Consider the following 15,199-nt stretch of genomic DNA (forward strand, 5'->3'; position numbering starts at 1 on the left):
GATCCTTTATTTACACTAATGTCATTACGACTTAACAGTGTGATTATTTAAGGCCGAGTTTATTTTCAAACCGCCTCGAGTGTTTGCTAATGATTTTAAAACTGATATGACAATATAAGGATGTTTGTTAACGCCGAGTCGAACAATCGAACGCTTCGTCCCCTCGAGCATCGACGCTAACTGCATCTTATATTGAGTGCTCGTATTCGCGACGGATGTGCATCACAGAACCACGTGACCTAATAGCCCATAAATAACAATTGAATATTTCTTAATTTTCATTATTTTTGATAGATTTAAAAATAATAATGTTCGGTATATCGTAAATTTTAATTTCGTAATACCGTTATATTTTATAAATCGAAATGGAACTCGAAAATCAAAAAAATACAAATCAAACAGCAGAGGAACAACCGTTGAAAGCTGAAATACCAACGAATATACAGAACTTGAGGTTTTTGGGTAAATTGAAATATGTGAAAGCGAATATAACAGTGGAGCCTGTTTTGGCGTTGTTTGTGATGCCTAGTGTTCTAGCGATGTTGGCTACCCAGAATCTAAATTTGGACAAGGCATGTCGAGTGAATTTGGAATTCGAAGATCTCGTTTGTACCAATCTGAGACTTAGAAAGCGAGCAAATCACACATTCGAAGAAGACGAGGTGCAAAAATTAATAGCCTCTGTTCAAGCTTGGAAAAGTGTTATTTTAACGGCTGTTCCGACAACCCTGATGCTGTTCATAGGCGCTTGGAGTGACAAGACAGGAAGGCGGAAAATTTGCATGACGATGCCGATCATCGGGGAAATCATGACATGTCTTCTGAATATGACTAACACGTATTTTTTCTATGAAGTCCCAGTGGAGTTGACTGTATTTATGGAGGTCATATTTCAATCACTCACGGGGGGATGGTACACAATGCTGCTCGGTACTTATAGCTACCTGGGTGATATCACATCTAAGGAGACGAGAACATTTCGCTTGGGAATACTGAGTTTGTGTATGACCGTTGGATTCCCAATAGGGATGGGTTTGAGTGGTGTGCTGTTGAAATACGCCGGATACTATGGAGTGTTCTCTATGGCCGCGTTCTTCCAATTTATCAATTTGTGTTACGTTATCTTTGTCATCGAAGATCATAGATGGTTAGAAAATAAGGATAAGGTATGTAATATTACCTAGTGTTTATTTTAGTATACTGTTGTGAAACGATTTTCCTTATTGATTTTTACTTCAGTTTATGTTTTTATTTTCTAGAATCTACCAGATATTTTTCTGAAGAAGCCTGGCTTCATTTTCTATTTTTATAAAATGTGTTATGATAAAAGCGTAAATAAACTTGTTTTACTGCAAATAAGATTTAGAATGATCAAGCCAAGCAATAGCAATTTCAAGTCATAAACCGTTATTATTTACTTCACTTAATTGACGATTCTTTACTATTTCAGGAAAAGCGGGCAGGATGCACCGGATTTCTTCTGGAATTTTTCGATTTCCACAGTCTCAAGGACACGATGCATATAGCATTCAAGAAAGGTTCTAATAATAGGAGATTAAGGATTTGCCTGGTTTTGACTGTGGTCTGTCTGAGTTTTGGACCTTTATGGGGTACGTATTATATTCTATCTCTACATCCATTTATAAAATAACATGTTATTAAATTAGATATGTGTAGATATTTTTTTCTGTGAACGGATTTTAAAATTCGATCGTCACAAAGCTGAGTATAGTTTGTAAATTGTAATAAGTATCATTTATACAAATATCAAAGGTCGGTTCTCTGTTAGATTAATTGTTATCTGTCTCGAGGTAGCACTTTATAATAGACGAGCTAGAGTCTGCTCGAGATTCCAACGATTTAATCAAATACCTCGGAACACTTGATAGTACTTATCATTAAATATTTTTGATTCGAAATGATTAGTGAGATAATAAAAAACAATCCATTCGAAATAATTACGCAGATTATAAAAAACAATCCATCGCTCCTCGTTTGCGCATCTTTATAGCTTTTGAGTAATAGAGTAAAGTAACACTGGTAATAAAAGTGAGAAGGCATGAAAAATTAAAAAAAAAATACAAATTAAAGATAAGATACTTCAAAGGCACGGACGATGTGTCTAATGTTGTATACATTAAAAATTAAAAAAAATATATTCCACTGACTGCATTCTCTTTCGGGAAGTTTTTGGAGCTCATTCCACAATGCTGCTCCAATGCGTGTTCACGTGTGTACGTGTGCACGTGTGGCACTTTTTCATTCGATATATGCATAAATAAAAATTCTACCCAGGTGGATTTGCACATAGACAATTGACGATATCTAGTCTTAATAAATCGATCAATTGCAACAATTACCCAATTTCCTTGTTCACAAATAATAAAAAACATACAATTTCAATAGTAATAATAGACGAATTTAATTTATATCGAAGTGACAATAAATCATTCCAAATTTAATAATAGTTAATTTATTTCACGATCGTTAATTAATAATGTCATTATTAAATAAACAACAACCTACACGCACGTTAGTAATTAGTTCTTTGAATTTCATTTAATAAACAATGTATTTAGCATTGTTTAGTATGTACTTTGTTTATAAAACAAGAGCAGTGAGAATTTCGACGGGAAATTAATCAATTATTTTTGTTTGTGATAGTTTGATTAGGCGATTTTAAACAGTAATCTTGTATAATTCTTAATGTTAGTTGAGATCATATATTTGGATCTATGATTACGCCCAAGCAATAAAGATGCAATTTTGGACAAAGTTTTAGTACCTACTGATGACGATATAATCTACTATGTACTACATTATGTTCATTTGAGATCATCGACATAATAAAATTATAATAAGAGTTTGTTGTTATATAATATACCGTATGATAATTTAATTTTTCAAACAATTGCTAGTATTTATAAAAAATCCATACAGTACGATTGCTAACAGATTAAAAATATTTTTAAATATTTTATTTATACTATACGTGTTATACGTATCGTATTAGGAAATTAAAGATAAATCTACTATTACTGATTTTTTAATAAAGTCAATATAGCGAGGAGTGATCAATTAATGTTCAAGGGATTACAAAAAAAACTCTTTAGAAATATATTACATAAACTCAAACTCATACATATTTTATTTGTTTAAATTTTCTCTCTTTCTCTTTTGTTCAATGGTAAATGATAGTAAATCTATTTAAATTAAAAAAAAAAAACGAATACATAATATTAGAATACGTTCCAATTTTAAAATATAAAAATAACACTTCATTTTATACGAAACATATGCGTCATAAAAAAAATGACAACCGAGATCTCACCTAGAAGATTTGTTTGAAAGGCAATATTATTCTGCTGTCCGAAAGGTTGTTTCTATTATCATAACAAATATTCGTGTTATAAGATATTTAGTTTGAGGTCAGGATGAAAACAATATCTAGATTTTTTGTAAAACAAATATCAATAAAAGTATTAACGAAAAAAAATCTGATACGACTTGAGACAGATGTCTCGTGTTCGTTGTATTAAGATATTCATATTCTTGTATAATTGTTTAGCTGCAAATGGTGACTTCATCAAATACATACTAAGTAATATTGATGGTTTATTCATTGCAAGTCATTGTGGGTAGGTAGTTACAGGTACTCTTTTAGTTCAAGTAACAAAAAGTGAAAACTTGGAAAGTATTATTTAGAGTTTATTTGAAAATCTCGACTTGATACAAAACAGTAACTGTTATTATTATTATTGTTTTTGTATTTGAAGCCAGTGCTATTAAAGACATAAATCACAAAGGATTACACTGAGATTTTAGGTGCCACGCTTGCGGTCGTTCGATAGGAAAGGCTTGTAAATCTTTCAGTGTTCATTTTTATAAAAGTCAGTGGTGACCACTGACCATCAGCTGGACCATGCCAAAAAAAAATGTAAAAGCTACTCAAACTAAACAGGTTGTTTTAAAATTCAATAATAACTTAGATTCAAAGTGTAAGAAATGTTATGTTTAACATAGGCAAATAATAAATAAATAAAATATTTGATAAATAAATTAGTATCCAAGATAGTCGACGAATGTTTTTGGTAAATGAATCTATCATTATTTGAAATGGGTGAAGCGTGATTTGTCTCTGCAATTAATATTTTGAAAGTCATTTGATATTAACAGACAACTTCAACAAAATGTTCGTAATATGATAAGTTATATAGAAACAAATGTATTTAACTATCATTGTAAGAATATACCGGAAACAATCGCTTGACTGATCATTATGAAACTCATTTTTGTATAGGATTACTATCATTCGATAACGTCATGTGCAGGCCGGACAGGTACAGTCAGCATCATAAACAACGCGCTTATTATTCATATTGTTTTGTGTTTACGTATAATGGTACAGTAAACATAAGATGATTTATGTACAGATCAAATTTAATAATACATGAAGGTTTGAGATTTTTTTGCGTACATTATTTAATCTAACAAGTACTTTTGTATAAAAATGATTATTTAATTACACGTATAATGTACATTGTATTAGACTCATTCGTTAGTACATAAGGAATCCTAAAGTCTCGGGTTTACATCCCGGTTTAGTCCGATATGAAGTTCTTGCATTAGCAGCCTGTAAATTTTCCCACTGCTGGGCTAAAGGCCTCCTCTCCCTTTGAGGAGAAGGTTTGGAGCATATTCCACCACGCTGCTCCAATGCGGGTTGGCGGAATACACATGTGGCAGAATTTCGTTGAAATTAGACACATGCAGGTTTCCTCACGATGTTTTCCTTCACCGCCGAGCACGAGATGAATTATAAACACAAATTAAGCACATGAAATTTCAGTGGTGCCTGCCTGGGTTTGAACCCGAAATCATCGGTTAAGATGCACGTGTTCTAACCACTGGGCCATCTCGGCTCATGAAGTTCTTGATTTTTTTTATTTCATTCAAAAAACAAGTAGTAATATGAAGCTCGGAAAGCAGTTGGTAGTTTTTAACACTTATGATTTGAAAAACATGGTACTGATCATAGATCCTAGGCGTTATCTCTTTCTGGAAATAACCAATTGTAAGAGACAAAAAGAGCATTTCTTTGTGCAAGTGTGTATTATCTCTCGGAAATTCGATCGAAAGACATTATTATTTTTAATATAAATTAAAGTATTATGAACATGCAATGATATGAATGTATATTGCTATCACAGAAGTAAAGACAAGTGAACAATTTTGTCATTGAATTGATATGATATCAATAATATATGATGTTTATTATGAGTTCGTGAAAAAATGGCATTTTGAATATAGTGAATGTAAGCAGTTATGATGAATAGTGTTGTATTATTAAGAGATATATAATAATCAAGTACTATTGAGCATCTATTGTGAAAAAGTGCATCACATAGCAGAGGTATGACCAAATTGCTTGGAATATGTAAATCAAGGGTTTAGTTCATTTATATTCCTTCTTCCATTGTAATTGGCTTTAATAAGTTATATTGTACTAGCCGAACCTGCAGTTTACTTTAGTTTACCGAACTTGCGATTAAAAATTTAATCTAAATCGGTTCAGTGGCTTAAGCGTGAAATGATAATATATTAGTATAGATATAGATAAACTGTTCTGAGGGCGACTGTGCACACATACATATGCATTTCCCGCTATCGCAGTTATCCCAAATGCAATTCACGTCAGATCAATACAATAATTGACGGCTCTCGAAACGCCGCATTAAAATGAATGAAAAAAGACAGCTCTAGTTACTAGTGTATGTCAGCTGCATAGCGGCTTTGAAAGTTGGCATGCATGTTTTAAATTCGTTTTTTAAAAATAGAATTGCATTAATGTAAAACTTAAAGACCGTACCTCGCATCTTTTCAAAGGTTTAATCATAGCGCGATTTTCACGAAAATTTAATGAACTTAAATGTATTTATCTTGAGTCATGTGCGAACTACTTGTATCTTATGATTTAAACGTGGATTAAAACCGTGTAACGAGAAAGATTTATTCGTTTAAATATAGTCGATAGATATGCTTAATATCTCGTTGCATATAATTTTGGGCAAATTTCTTGAATATTTTAATTAAAAGTGTATGTTTATTTTATTACCAATTTAATTTGTATGTGTGCGATGTATTCAGAAACATGATCTGCATGATCTCAATACAATATAATAGTTGCGCTGTCTTTCTGAAAACATAACAAGCACTTGTTAAATGGGGGCTGTCAATCACAAATATTTTCCAAACCAATAAAAAATACTACATGTATGGGTGGAGCAATAGTCGTGGTAAAAAATAATAGAAATTAAAAATGAAACGATATCACTATTATTCAATAATTCTTTAAAATCTGTAATATGTAGTTTGAATTCAGTAAATAATTCGTCCGTGTACTTACAGTGGCCAACAAAGCTATTTACTGAAAATCAAGAACACTTCAGGTCGCACAAATATAAAATAAGGGTCATGCTTTGGATTTGTACTTTGTTCAATAATGACACAATGGTAGGTTTTTGTACTAACCCGTCCGATAACACCTAACAATTAGATATTCTACCAATAAACAGTAATACCTCGTGAGCCAGTGTAACTAAAGGCATTTTAGTACAAGGTTGGTGGCGCATTGGGGACCAACGATTACTTTTTTTGTTAGGAATGGTTAAAATTTATTTCAGCCTCAAAGTCTATGAGCGGTTGGGACTACTTACAATCAGATGGTCCATTTGCCCGTCTACCTAACTGTACCATAAACATGACTGGCACGTTGGTGTGGCTAGCTTATGTACATATCCCAAATAATCCGGCTTCCCCTAGGACGTTGTTGGACCTGTTAGCTTATATAAAAACCCACCATAACTCGAGGTTCTTCAAACATCGGATCGGGCCAATAAAATCAAATTGGATTTATTTATCAAAAAAATCTGTTTGTTTTTTCCGTCAAGCGTGTCCATCGTGGCCAATATTGGACAGAATGACATCGTATGCCTCAACGGTTATTAACGGTTAATCAAATCAGCCATGTACGAAAAACAATCTACACTTTAAGTAATTTAATTTAAGGCAAACGCTAAAATGTTAACATTAAATATAATGTTAATATTGAGCACTAAAATAAAATATTGTACAAAGTATCTCTTATATCTTTAATAAAAAATGCCAGCTTCGTTAATCCTCATCTACGTACTGGCTTCCCGTTAATATCGATTGAGCAAACTATTAATATGCATCATCGAAGATTGAGTTCATTGATCAAAGTAAGCTAAAATATATGATGTCTAATAAAATCTCATTTATCAGCATTTTTATAATAAGATAAAATTCGAGATAGACTATTGGATGAATACGTGAATCTTATCAAAATATTACAAATGTTTCAAATCCAGGCACTTCGCTCTTCGTTCGAATTCTAAATTTGAATTTTTGAAAAAAAAACACGGAGAAGCCACTTGAAATTCTGCCACATTTGTTTCCACCAAACAGAACTAAAACGCAGTAAGCTCCGAATCTTTTCTTACGAAGGAGGTTTTTCTCCAGCACTTGGGCATGCACTAGCTGTTCCTTTAACACAACACGTCCAATTACGATCGTATATTTAAATATCGAATCATAAAGCTATTCAAAATATTTTTATTAACGATGTACTACAGAATTTTTATTCGTTCAATCGGTATCGCAGCGATATAAACATTTTAGCCCCATTACAGCGAAACAAATATGATACTGAAAAAGCACTTTCGCAGATTTCGTTTTGACGGACCGACGGTTTTTAATGGAGTTTTCAACTGTTTCAGGTGAACTGAGTATAATGTATATTTTTGCACGCTACCGCTTCAATTGGGACGAAGTGAAGTACAGCATTTACTCGACTTACAATCTCGTTACGCATTCTATAGGTAAGTTATTGTTGGTAGTTTCACAAATACATAGTATAACACCATTACAGCTAAAAGGAATATAACTTCTTAGTACAAATTAAAATAAAGAAAATATTCTAATGTATAATAATAATGTACATTGTACAACCATATTATCTTTATATATTACACTGTTCCAAAAAACCATGTAATGTTTTGTACGATCTCTCATTGGTCCAAATTGCCTTACATCGGATTTTGATTATAAATGATCATAAACAAGATCGTAAAAAGAAAATAGGACTGGACTGTCTTTTAAACTTGTCCGACGATAATGAGTTATATCACTATATTTTTTGCAAGTATTTAAATCCGAATACTTATTATATTTTATACGTACTATTTACAAATATGTATGTGCACACGTGCATAAGTGCTTGAGTAAATTATTTTACTTTTCTATTTCTCCTGTATTATGACCTTAAATTGGCCAGTAGATATACAATGAATGATCATCGTCTCAATAAATAATATTATTATAATTATTTATTATCTTGTTTATTTAATAAATGATTGTTTATATAGATTCAATTAATGAAATAAGATTCTGAATGAGATAGCAAATATTTAAATGAATTATCATTTCAGTAATAAAATAATACAATGTAATATAATAGAATAAACATTAATTCTGGTTAAGGCTTGTTTAAGTAATATCAAATAAATATTTGATATGATATGTCTATTTCCTGATCATATCAATAATTACTTTATGAAATGTGTAATAATTGTTTATTATTGACGTAATAAATGTATATTATTAATTTCATATTCAGGGAACTTTAAATTAAACATCTCTTTATGATTTATTTTGATAACGTCATTGCTCTATTGGTTAATTTTAAGGCTACAGATCTCGAGGTCCTTTTTTATTTTATTTTTATTTTTATTTTCATTAGGACAACCAACAGTAGGTACAATATCACATCCAAAATAAAAAAATACATTTCAAAATGATCAAGGCAAAAGTTCTACTACTTACAGGTAGTACGTACGTCACCATGCATTATCATATTACACAATGTAATTATTGAAAATATGAATTAAACATAAGCATAATAATTAAAAATAAGAAATATAATACATTTTTTAAACTATTATTAATAAATAATAATTAATAAGATAAACCATATGATTAGAATTTTTTATTTTTTGAACCCCAGGTATAGAAAGTTGTTGATTTTTGTCGCCGAAAAGTTCAGCAACAAGCCTGCATTCTGTACCTCAGTGTTTACACTGCCGTGTCTCGGAAAACATGTGGTCCTAAACTCTTTCTAATCGTGTTGGATTTGTCGTTGTTGTAAGGAATAGGGTGTATCTGTGTTTCCGCAAACACTCCCTTGAGTTTGGCGGCGACTAAAATCAATCAGACCGATATTATTATTATTATTTTGTTTTCAGGTACAATGTTTTGTATTAGCGTGTTCAGCAAGAAGCTAGGAGTTGACGACGCCGTTCTAGGAATGATTTCGACGGCGAGTAAGATTGGCGGTGCTTTCGTTTTAGCCTTTGCTAGAACCGATCTCGAAGTCTATATGGGTAAAACTATATTTTTTTTATTTTTCTGATTTTATATTGTATGTTAATTTGAAACGATGTTCATTATACTTATTTAGTTTACTGTAATATACAAAGGAATATTGAAATATTAATATCAATTGAACCTCATTAGATAACTTATAGCTATGGACTTATACAATAATACAACATAAGTAAGTAGTGACATAATATGCCAATCCGCAGTGTTGGATTGAATGTTAATATTTAATATCAAACTAATGTGTCCAAATAGGAAAGAGTCAATGACCTAGCGATTTATATCCTCTGTCTGTAGTAAAGTGCAAAATATTTTACCAATATCAGATATGGAGGAGACGCGTATTTCACGGGACTCCAAATCTTGTTCCGAAATCTTAATTATTGAGTAGGAATATTAACGTTATAATTGTGTTGGTATTAAATTTGCTAATAATAGCCGTCAATGTGTATACTTGCAATAACCCGAGATTGCTCAGTGGTTGGCACGCACGAATTTCAAATGTAGATTGCGGGTTCAAACCTGACACCGCACCGCTGTATTTTCATGTGCTTAATTTGTTTTTATAATTAATTTCGTGCTCAGCGGTGATGGAAAACATTAAGAGTAAGCCTGCATGCGTCGTAGGTATTATACTTTTTAAATGTACACTTCATTACGCCACGGACTTATTTGATAAAGGAGGTAATCTGGAAGATCTCACTTAATATCTCACTCATTCAATGTTGAAAGCCAACTTATAGTGATACACTATTTTAAAACGTGTTGATCTTTTAATTGCTATTGTTGTTATAGTCAATATGGCACATCACTTCCTGAGATTACAGGATTGCTTTTCGTCGTCGTATTTAAGTTTGCTCTTACAGAATATATCCACCGCACAAAATTAGGTATAGTTTATCAAAATAACATCTTTTTAAATTTCGTTTTAGCTCCTCTCGTTGAAATATTGAACGGGACGACAACAATAGCCCTGCGGTCGATCGCATCTAAATTGGTATCGCATCAAGAATTAGGTATGTTTTTCGTTTTTGAAATAACTTTTTTTTAAATCATAAGATACATTCTAAGGACTTTATTTTGTTAACGGGGTGATTCTTTTAGTTTATTCCAATTCCAAATCAATGATGAAAAAATGACTGTTATAAGAATATAATTTTTTTTTTTAAAACAAAATTAACTTAAGGTTCGTCGTCAAACGATATCCTAAGATATTGATGACTGAAATATATTTGTTAACTTTGAAGAAATATATTAAAGTCATATAAAAACTCTTTAATAAAAAATCCAGTAGAGACCTTTTTTTTTATTTTTAATGTATTTCTCATTTTCTTTCATTATTTATATCAATTTTTTTTTCCGTTTAAGATATTAAATAAATCCGAACAATTGCTTGTAGTATTGTTTTATTAGACTTGTAAAATGATGTTTCAAAGGTGCTTAAGAGCCTACTAGAATAAAGTATAATTTGATTTGAATTATTAAGTGCCTTGTCACAGAATCTCCTTTCATAACAAAAGCTACTTAATATATAAGAGAGAGCATTAACTATCCAAATTTGGACGGGATAATACTATTATGACGTAATGGCCCAGTGGCTAGACCACGTTGATTTTTAACTTTAAGATTACGGTTTCAAATCCGGGCAAATCCAAATTCAATTTAGTAGTTTGGTGTATCTTATTATTATCATAAAAATGTGTGGCCATCACCTGATGCCCGATACATGTGAAATTATTGAAATAATTAAAGAAAAGGAATAAATAAATATTTACAAAACTAATAAAAATAATGAGGATTTTATTAATAAAATAAATATATTATTGTTATGATTTTAATAATACATGCCACGCACACACGTGGTATTGGCGAACGGCGACGGAAAGAAGGCACGATACTATAAGGGAGCGTCAATCCATTTGCCGTCTTGGAATACGAGTTGATATTATCCACAGAGCGGGCCTAGATAAGATATTTTACATCAGGCTGGAAAATAGGTCATTTGATGGTCACCACATTGACACTGTAAGAATATTACCTATTCATTACATCGCTCATACGCCACCAACGTTGTGAACTAAAGTCACTCACTCACCTTTCAAACCGAAACTCAATAATACTAAGTACAGCTCTTTGGCGGTAGAATGAATTTGATAAAAAAATGCACCTTTAATTTTAGGTAAAGTGTTTTCATTGTTCGGGGTAGCGGAGACAATGATGCCTCTGATATTTTCGCCGCTGTATTCCCGCGTGTATATATTAACGCTACACGTGCTGCCCGGCGCCGTGTTCCTGCTCAGTGTGCTGGCCACTTTACCGGCATTCGGAATATTCGTGTAAGTTAATATTTACGATATAAGTATGAAAGCATACATACATTAACAGCCTGTAAATTTCCCACTGCTGGGCTAAGGCCTCCTCTCCCTTTGAGGAGAAGGTTTGGAGCATATTCCACCACGCTGCTCCAATGCGGGTTGGTGGATTCACATGTGGCAGAAATTAAAATTAGACACATGCAGGTTTCCTCACGATGTTTTCCTTCACCGCCGAGCACGAGATGAATTATAAACACAAATTAAGCACATGAAAATTCAGTGGTACTTGTTGTATTTGTTTCTAATATAATATTTTATTCCGAGGGTTTGAATCCCGGATCAGGTTTGTAGAATGGAAAGGTTTTTAGTGTCCGCTCGAATATTGAATTCTTGTCAAAGTTAAAGATTTGGCCGAAGATGCTTTTTTCGACCGAAAAAAGCATCTTCGGCCGAAGTCGACGCCGAAAAATCGGCCGGCCGTGTTCGATAGTTTCACAAGACTTTTCTCCGAACTTGCCAAATTGTAATTGATTACGAAAGAGACTATTTTGATGTTTGTGTCACCGTCAGTTAAATATAGATAAAAAGTTTGCCATGTGTCTATTTACTTGTATTTTTAGAACATAGCAACTTCGTCGTATATTATACGACGAAACGATACTTGGAGATCGATGTTCCATTCTTTTAATAAGTCTATACAGTTCATTTCTTTACAATGAAGTGAATAATGCTACTTTGTTATTATTGGAAAGTAGCTATTTATAATTATTATATCTTATATTCATCTATATAAGATTGTGACATTATTAATCTTAGTGTATTATCTTTTTAGATGGTTCTACAGTCAACATATGAAAGACAAAAGAAAGAAAAGATTGACCATACCGGCACTAAGCACGTTACCAGAAACTCAAGCATAATGTATTTATCAATATATAATTCATATATTCAGATTTTAGTATACACTAGAAAATATTAAGAAACCCATGAAAACTTGATTAAAAAATAAATGTATCCTTTTAGGAAGTCTAAGCAAAATATTTGTCTAATGATCTGTGTCCATTGACAAAATATATGATGTTTTTAATTGATGTTTGAAAATAATTATCTGTGAAACAGCCTACTGCCTAGTTAATAAAAGTCTAATGTTCATTTAACAAGGCGAGTCATCTGGTTGTATTTAGTATATCTCAGTACAAGGACTATATAGCCATGCGATACATATTTCCCAGGTAGTCCAATAGAAAAAACTTAAAGCCCGGTGGTTGTTAAAATTTGTTCCTGCCGTCTGTCTGTTGGTCATGAAAGATGAAATAAATGTTGACGTAACCTCGTTAAAGAGCAGTAAGGATTTAAAAAGTATATATATATATATATTTGTATTTATTAAAAAAATATTTGACACAATTAAGTATATCGTTTTTATTGACATTATTCGTGAGTGGGCATAATAAACTATAACTACAGTGATAAAACACGAAACTAACCTAACCTATAATAATAATATTACATGTCAAAACCTTAGACGGTGTTGCCAGTAAAAAAATAGTTTTGACCAGAAACTTATAAATAAAACAAGGGACATTCCTTATTGATTAAAATTTAAATAAAATGTGTATATTGCGATAGCTGGAACAGTATACGACAATAACGCTCGTTTATCGATAAGGAGGTCAGTTGTGAAAAGTATACAGTATTAAACTGTACAGTAATATTTTCTAACAAGCCTTTATAGAGTGACCTTTATAAAAATGAATGTAACGGAATCTCGCAATAACCTTTCCACTCGATTCTAGACTTTCGAATGATTCGTATTGAATTGCTATACAAATCAGTATTTTATTTTATAGATCTAATTGCTAACGAAAGTTCATTCCCCCTTGATGTACTTCAGATGAGTGGGTCACGCTCGTGCTTATTCAATTTTTTTAGTGTGCGTGAGACTCGTAAGATTCGTCATGAGTCTAGGAAGATTAAAGACAGCAAAAAAATAGTTTTAAGGGATAATATTTTATTTAAGGATAACATAGCCTACCAAAAATGCAAAGGCTATCAGACGAGATACAAACAAACAAAATGAATGGATGTGTTGAAACTTTATTGAATCGTTGAAGATTGTGATTGTGATATCTTAGAAGAAATAATATTTTGTTATTTAGAAATATGATTTAATTGTAAATAATTTGTACATTCCAATAAAAAAACTGTACAAGTCACGTATGGTATTTTATTTTTTTGAGGGAGTTCCGGGATGTTATGGAATTGTGTACTTCGCATTTAATCATATAAAAAGTGAGGTCGTCGCCTTTTTACTGTTCTCGTTCCGGCGTCTTCTTCTGGACCATTACGGTCTCATAGAAGGAGACTCTGCCCCTTCCCTCCCTGCGGACCATCGAAAACACAATTGCTCACAGGGAGAGGTCTCGTCAGACCTCGTAAACCTTGTTATCTGGCTCTCTGCGTTCCATGCGAGGCACGCGTCCAGCGTATTTTCTACGTCCCAGTAGTGGCACATTGTCAACGTCATTGCTTCGCGTCCGATCTTACACGGGTATTCTCCACCAATCTTATCTTACACCAATCATTATTAACCATTTTTGTAGTTCGAACGTCAAAACTACTGGAATTTGTAAGAAATTGCTGTTGTACCTGTTTCATAGTTATAGACTTATTCCTTAAAAGTCAAATATATATTAATAACAATATAGTAGAAGTAAAACACTAGTATTAGTTACTCTTGGTCGCACGTTATTCTACCGCCATTTAGCAAAATATTGCAATATAATAATACTTAATAACATCCAAAGAAGCTGTGGTTTGAAGTCTAAAAAAGGGGTTATATTTCGTACAGTGCCAGCCAGATAGTCTATTGATAAAGGTGATATTTACGATCCGCCTATTTGTTCATACATAGCATTGTTGTGTTGCGCCTTGAAGGTGATTTAGTGTAAGGAATGGATAATATTTTTACAATGGACGGTGGTGACCATTTATCGTCAAAAGTCTGATCGAGATTCGTCTGTCCAATTGCCTATATTGTATAAAATCCTCAATTAAATATAAAAATATTTCTTATATAAATACTTTCAGTTTTAATATTTTGTATCTATAAATACATACATTACAATTTGTTTCACATCCTGTCAACATCGTTATAAATATTTAATATATTTATTAGATATGATAGTAACATTTTTTATATGGATTACAGTTTCCATTTATAGTTTATTTGTTCCATTCATAACATATTTATTTAAAAAGTAGTGAATATTTTATGTTATCTGTTAAATGTTTTATTGGTTATTAGCACTTCAGCGATAAATAAAAAATATGCTTAATTACAATGTAGAGTTACTACTCTATCTGTAAATTTACTGAGTTCTGTATGTGACCTTTTGTTGGGCTAAGGCCTGCTCTCATCTTGA

General features: G+C 32.0%; 1 protein-coding gene across 1 annotated transcript; it reads left to right on the top strand.

Annotated features, from left to right (window-relative positions):
- Window positions 1-157: 157 nt before the first annotated feature.
- On the top strand, window positions 158-13,912 carry LOC125064277 (proton-coupled folate transporter-like). Its single transcript, XM_047671235.1, has 7 exons — window positions 158-1,166; window positions 1,451-1,610; window positions 7,800-7,901; window positions 9,324-9,461; window positions 10,392-10,475; window positions 11,639-11,795; window positions 12,607-13,912. The coding sequence occupies exons 1-7, from the start codon at window positions 366-368 to the stop codon at window positions 12,692-12,694; spliced, it is 1,530 nt and encodes a 509-aa protein (XP_047527191.1). The 5' UTR covers window positions 158-365; the 3' UTR covers window positions 12,695-13,912.
- The last annotated feature ends 1,287 nt before the right edge of the window (window positions 13,913-15,199 follow it).

Source organism: Vanessa atalanta, chromosome 5 (assembly GCF_905147765.1).
Source record: "Vanessa atalanta chromosome 5, ilVanAtal1.2, whole genome shotgun sequence".
Taxonomy (NCBI): Eukaryota; Metazoa; Arthropoda; class Insecta; order Lepidoptera; family Nymphalidae; genus Vanessa; species Vanessa atalanta.

Coding starts and splice junctions, on each gene's coding strand:
- LOC125064277 (XM_047671235.1), top strand. CDS start 366: ATGGAACTCGAAAATCAAAAAAATACAAATCAAACAGCAGAGGAACAA. Junction 9,462..10,391: donor CGATCTCGAAGTCTATATGG/GTAAAACTATAT, acceptor ATTTCGTTTTAG/CTCCTCTCGTTGAAATATTG. Junction 11,796..12,606: donor CCGGCATTCGGAATATTCGT/GTAAGTTAATAT, acceptor TTATCTTTTTAG/ATGGTTCTACAGTCAACATA.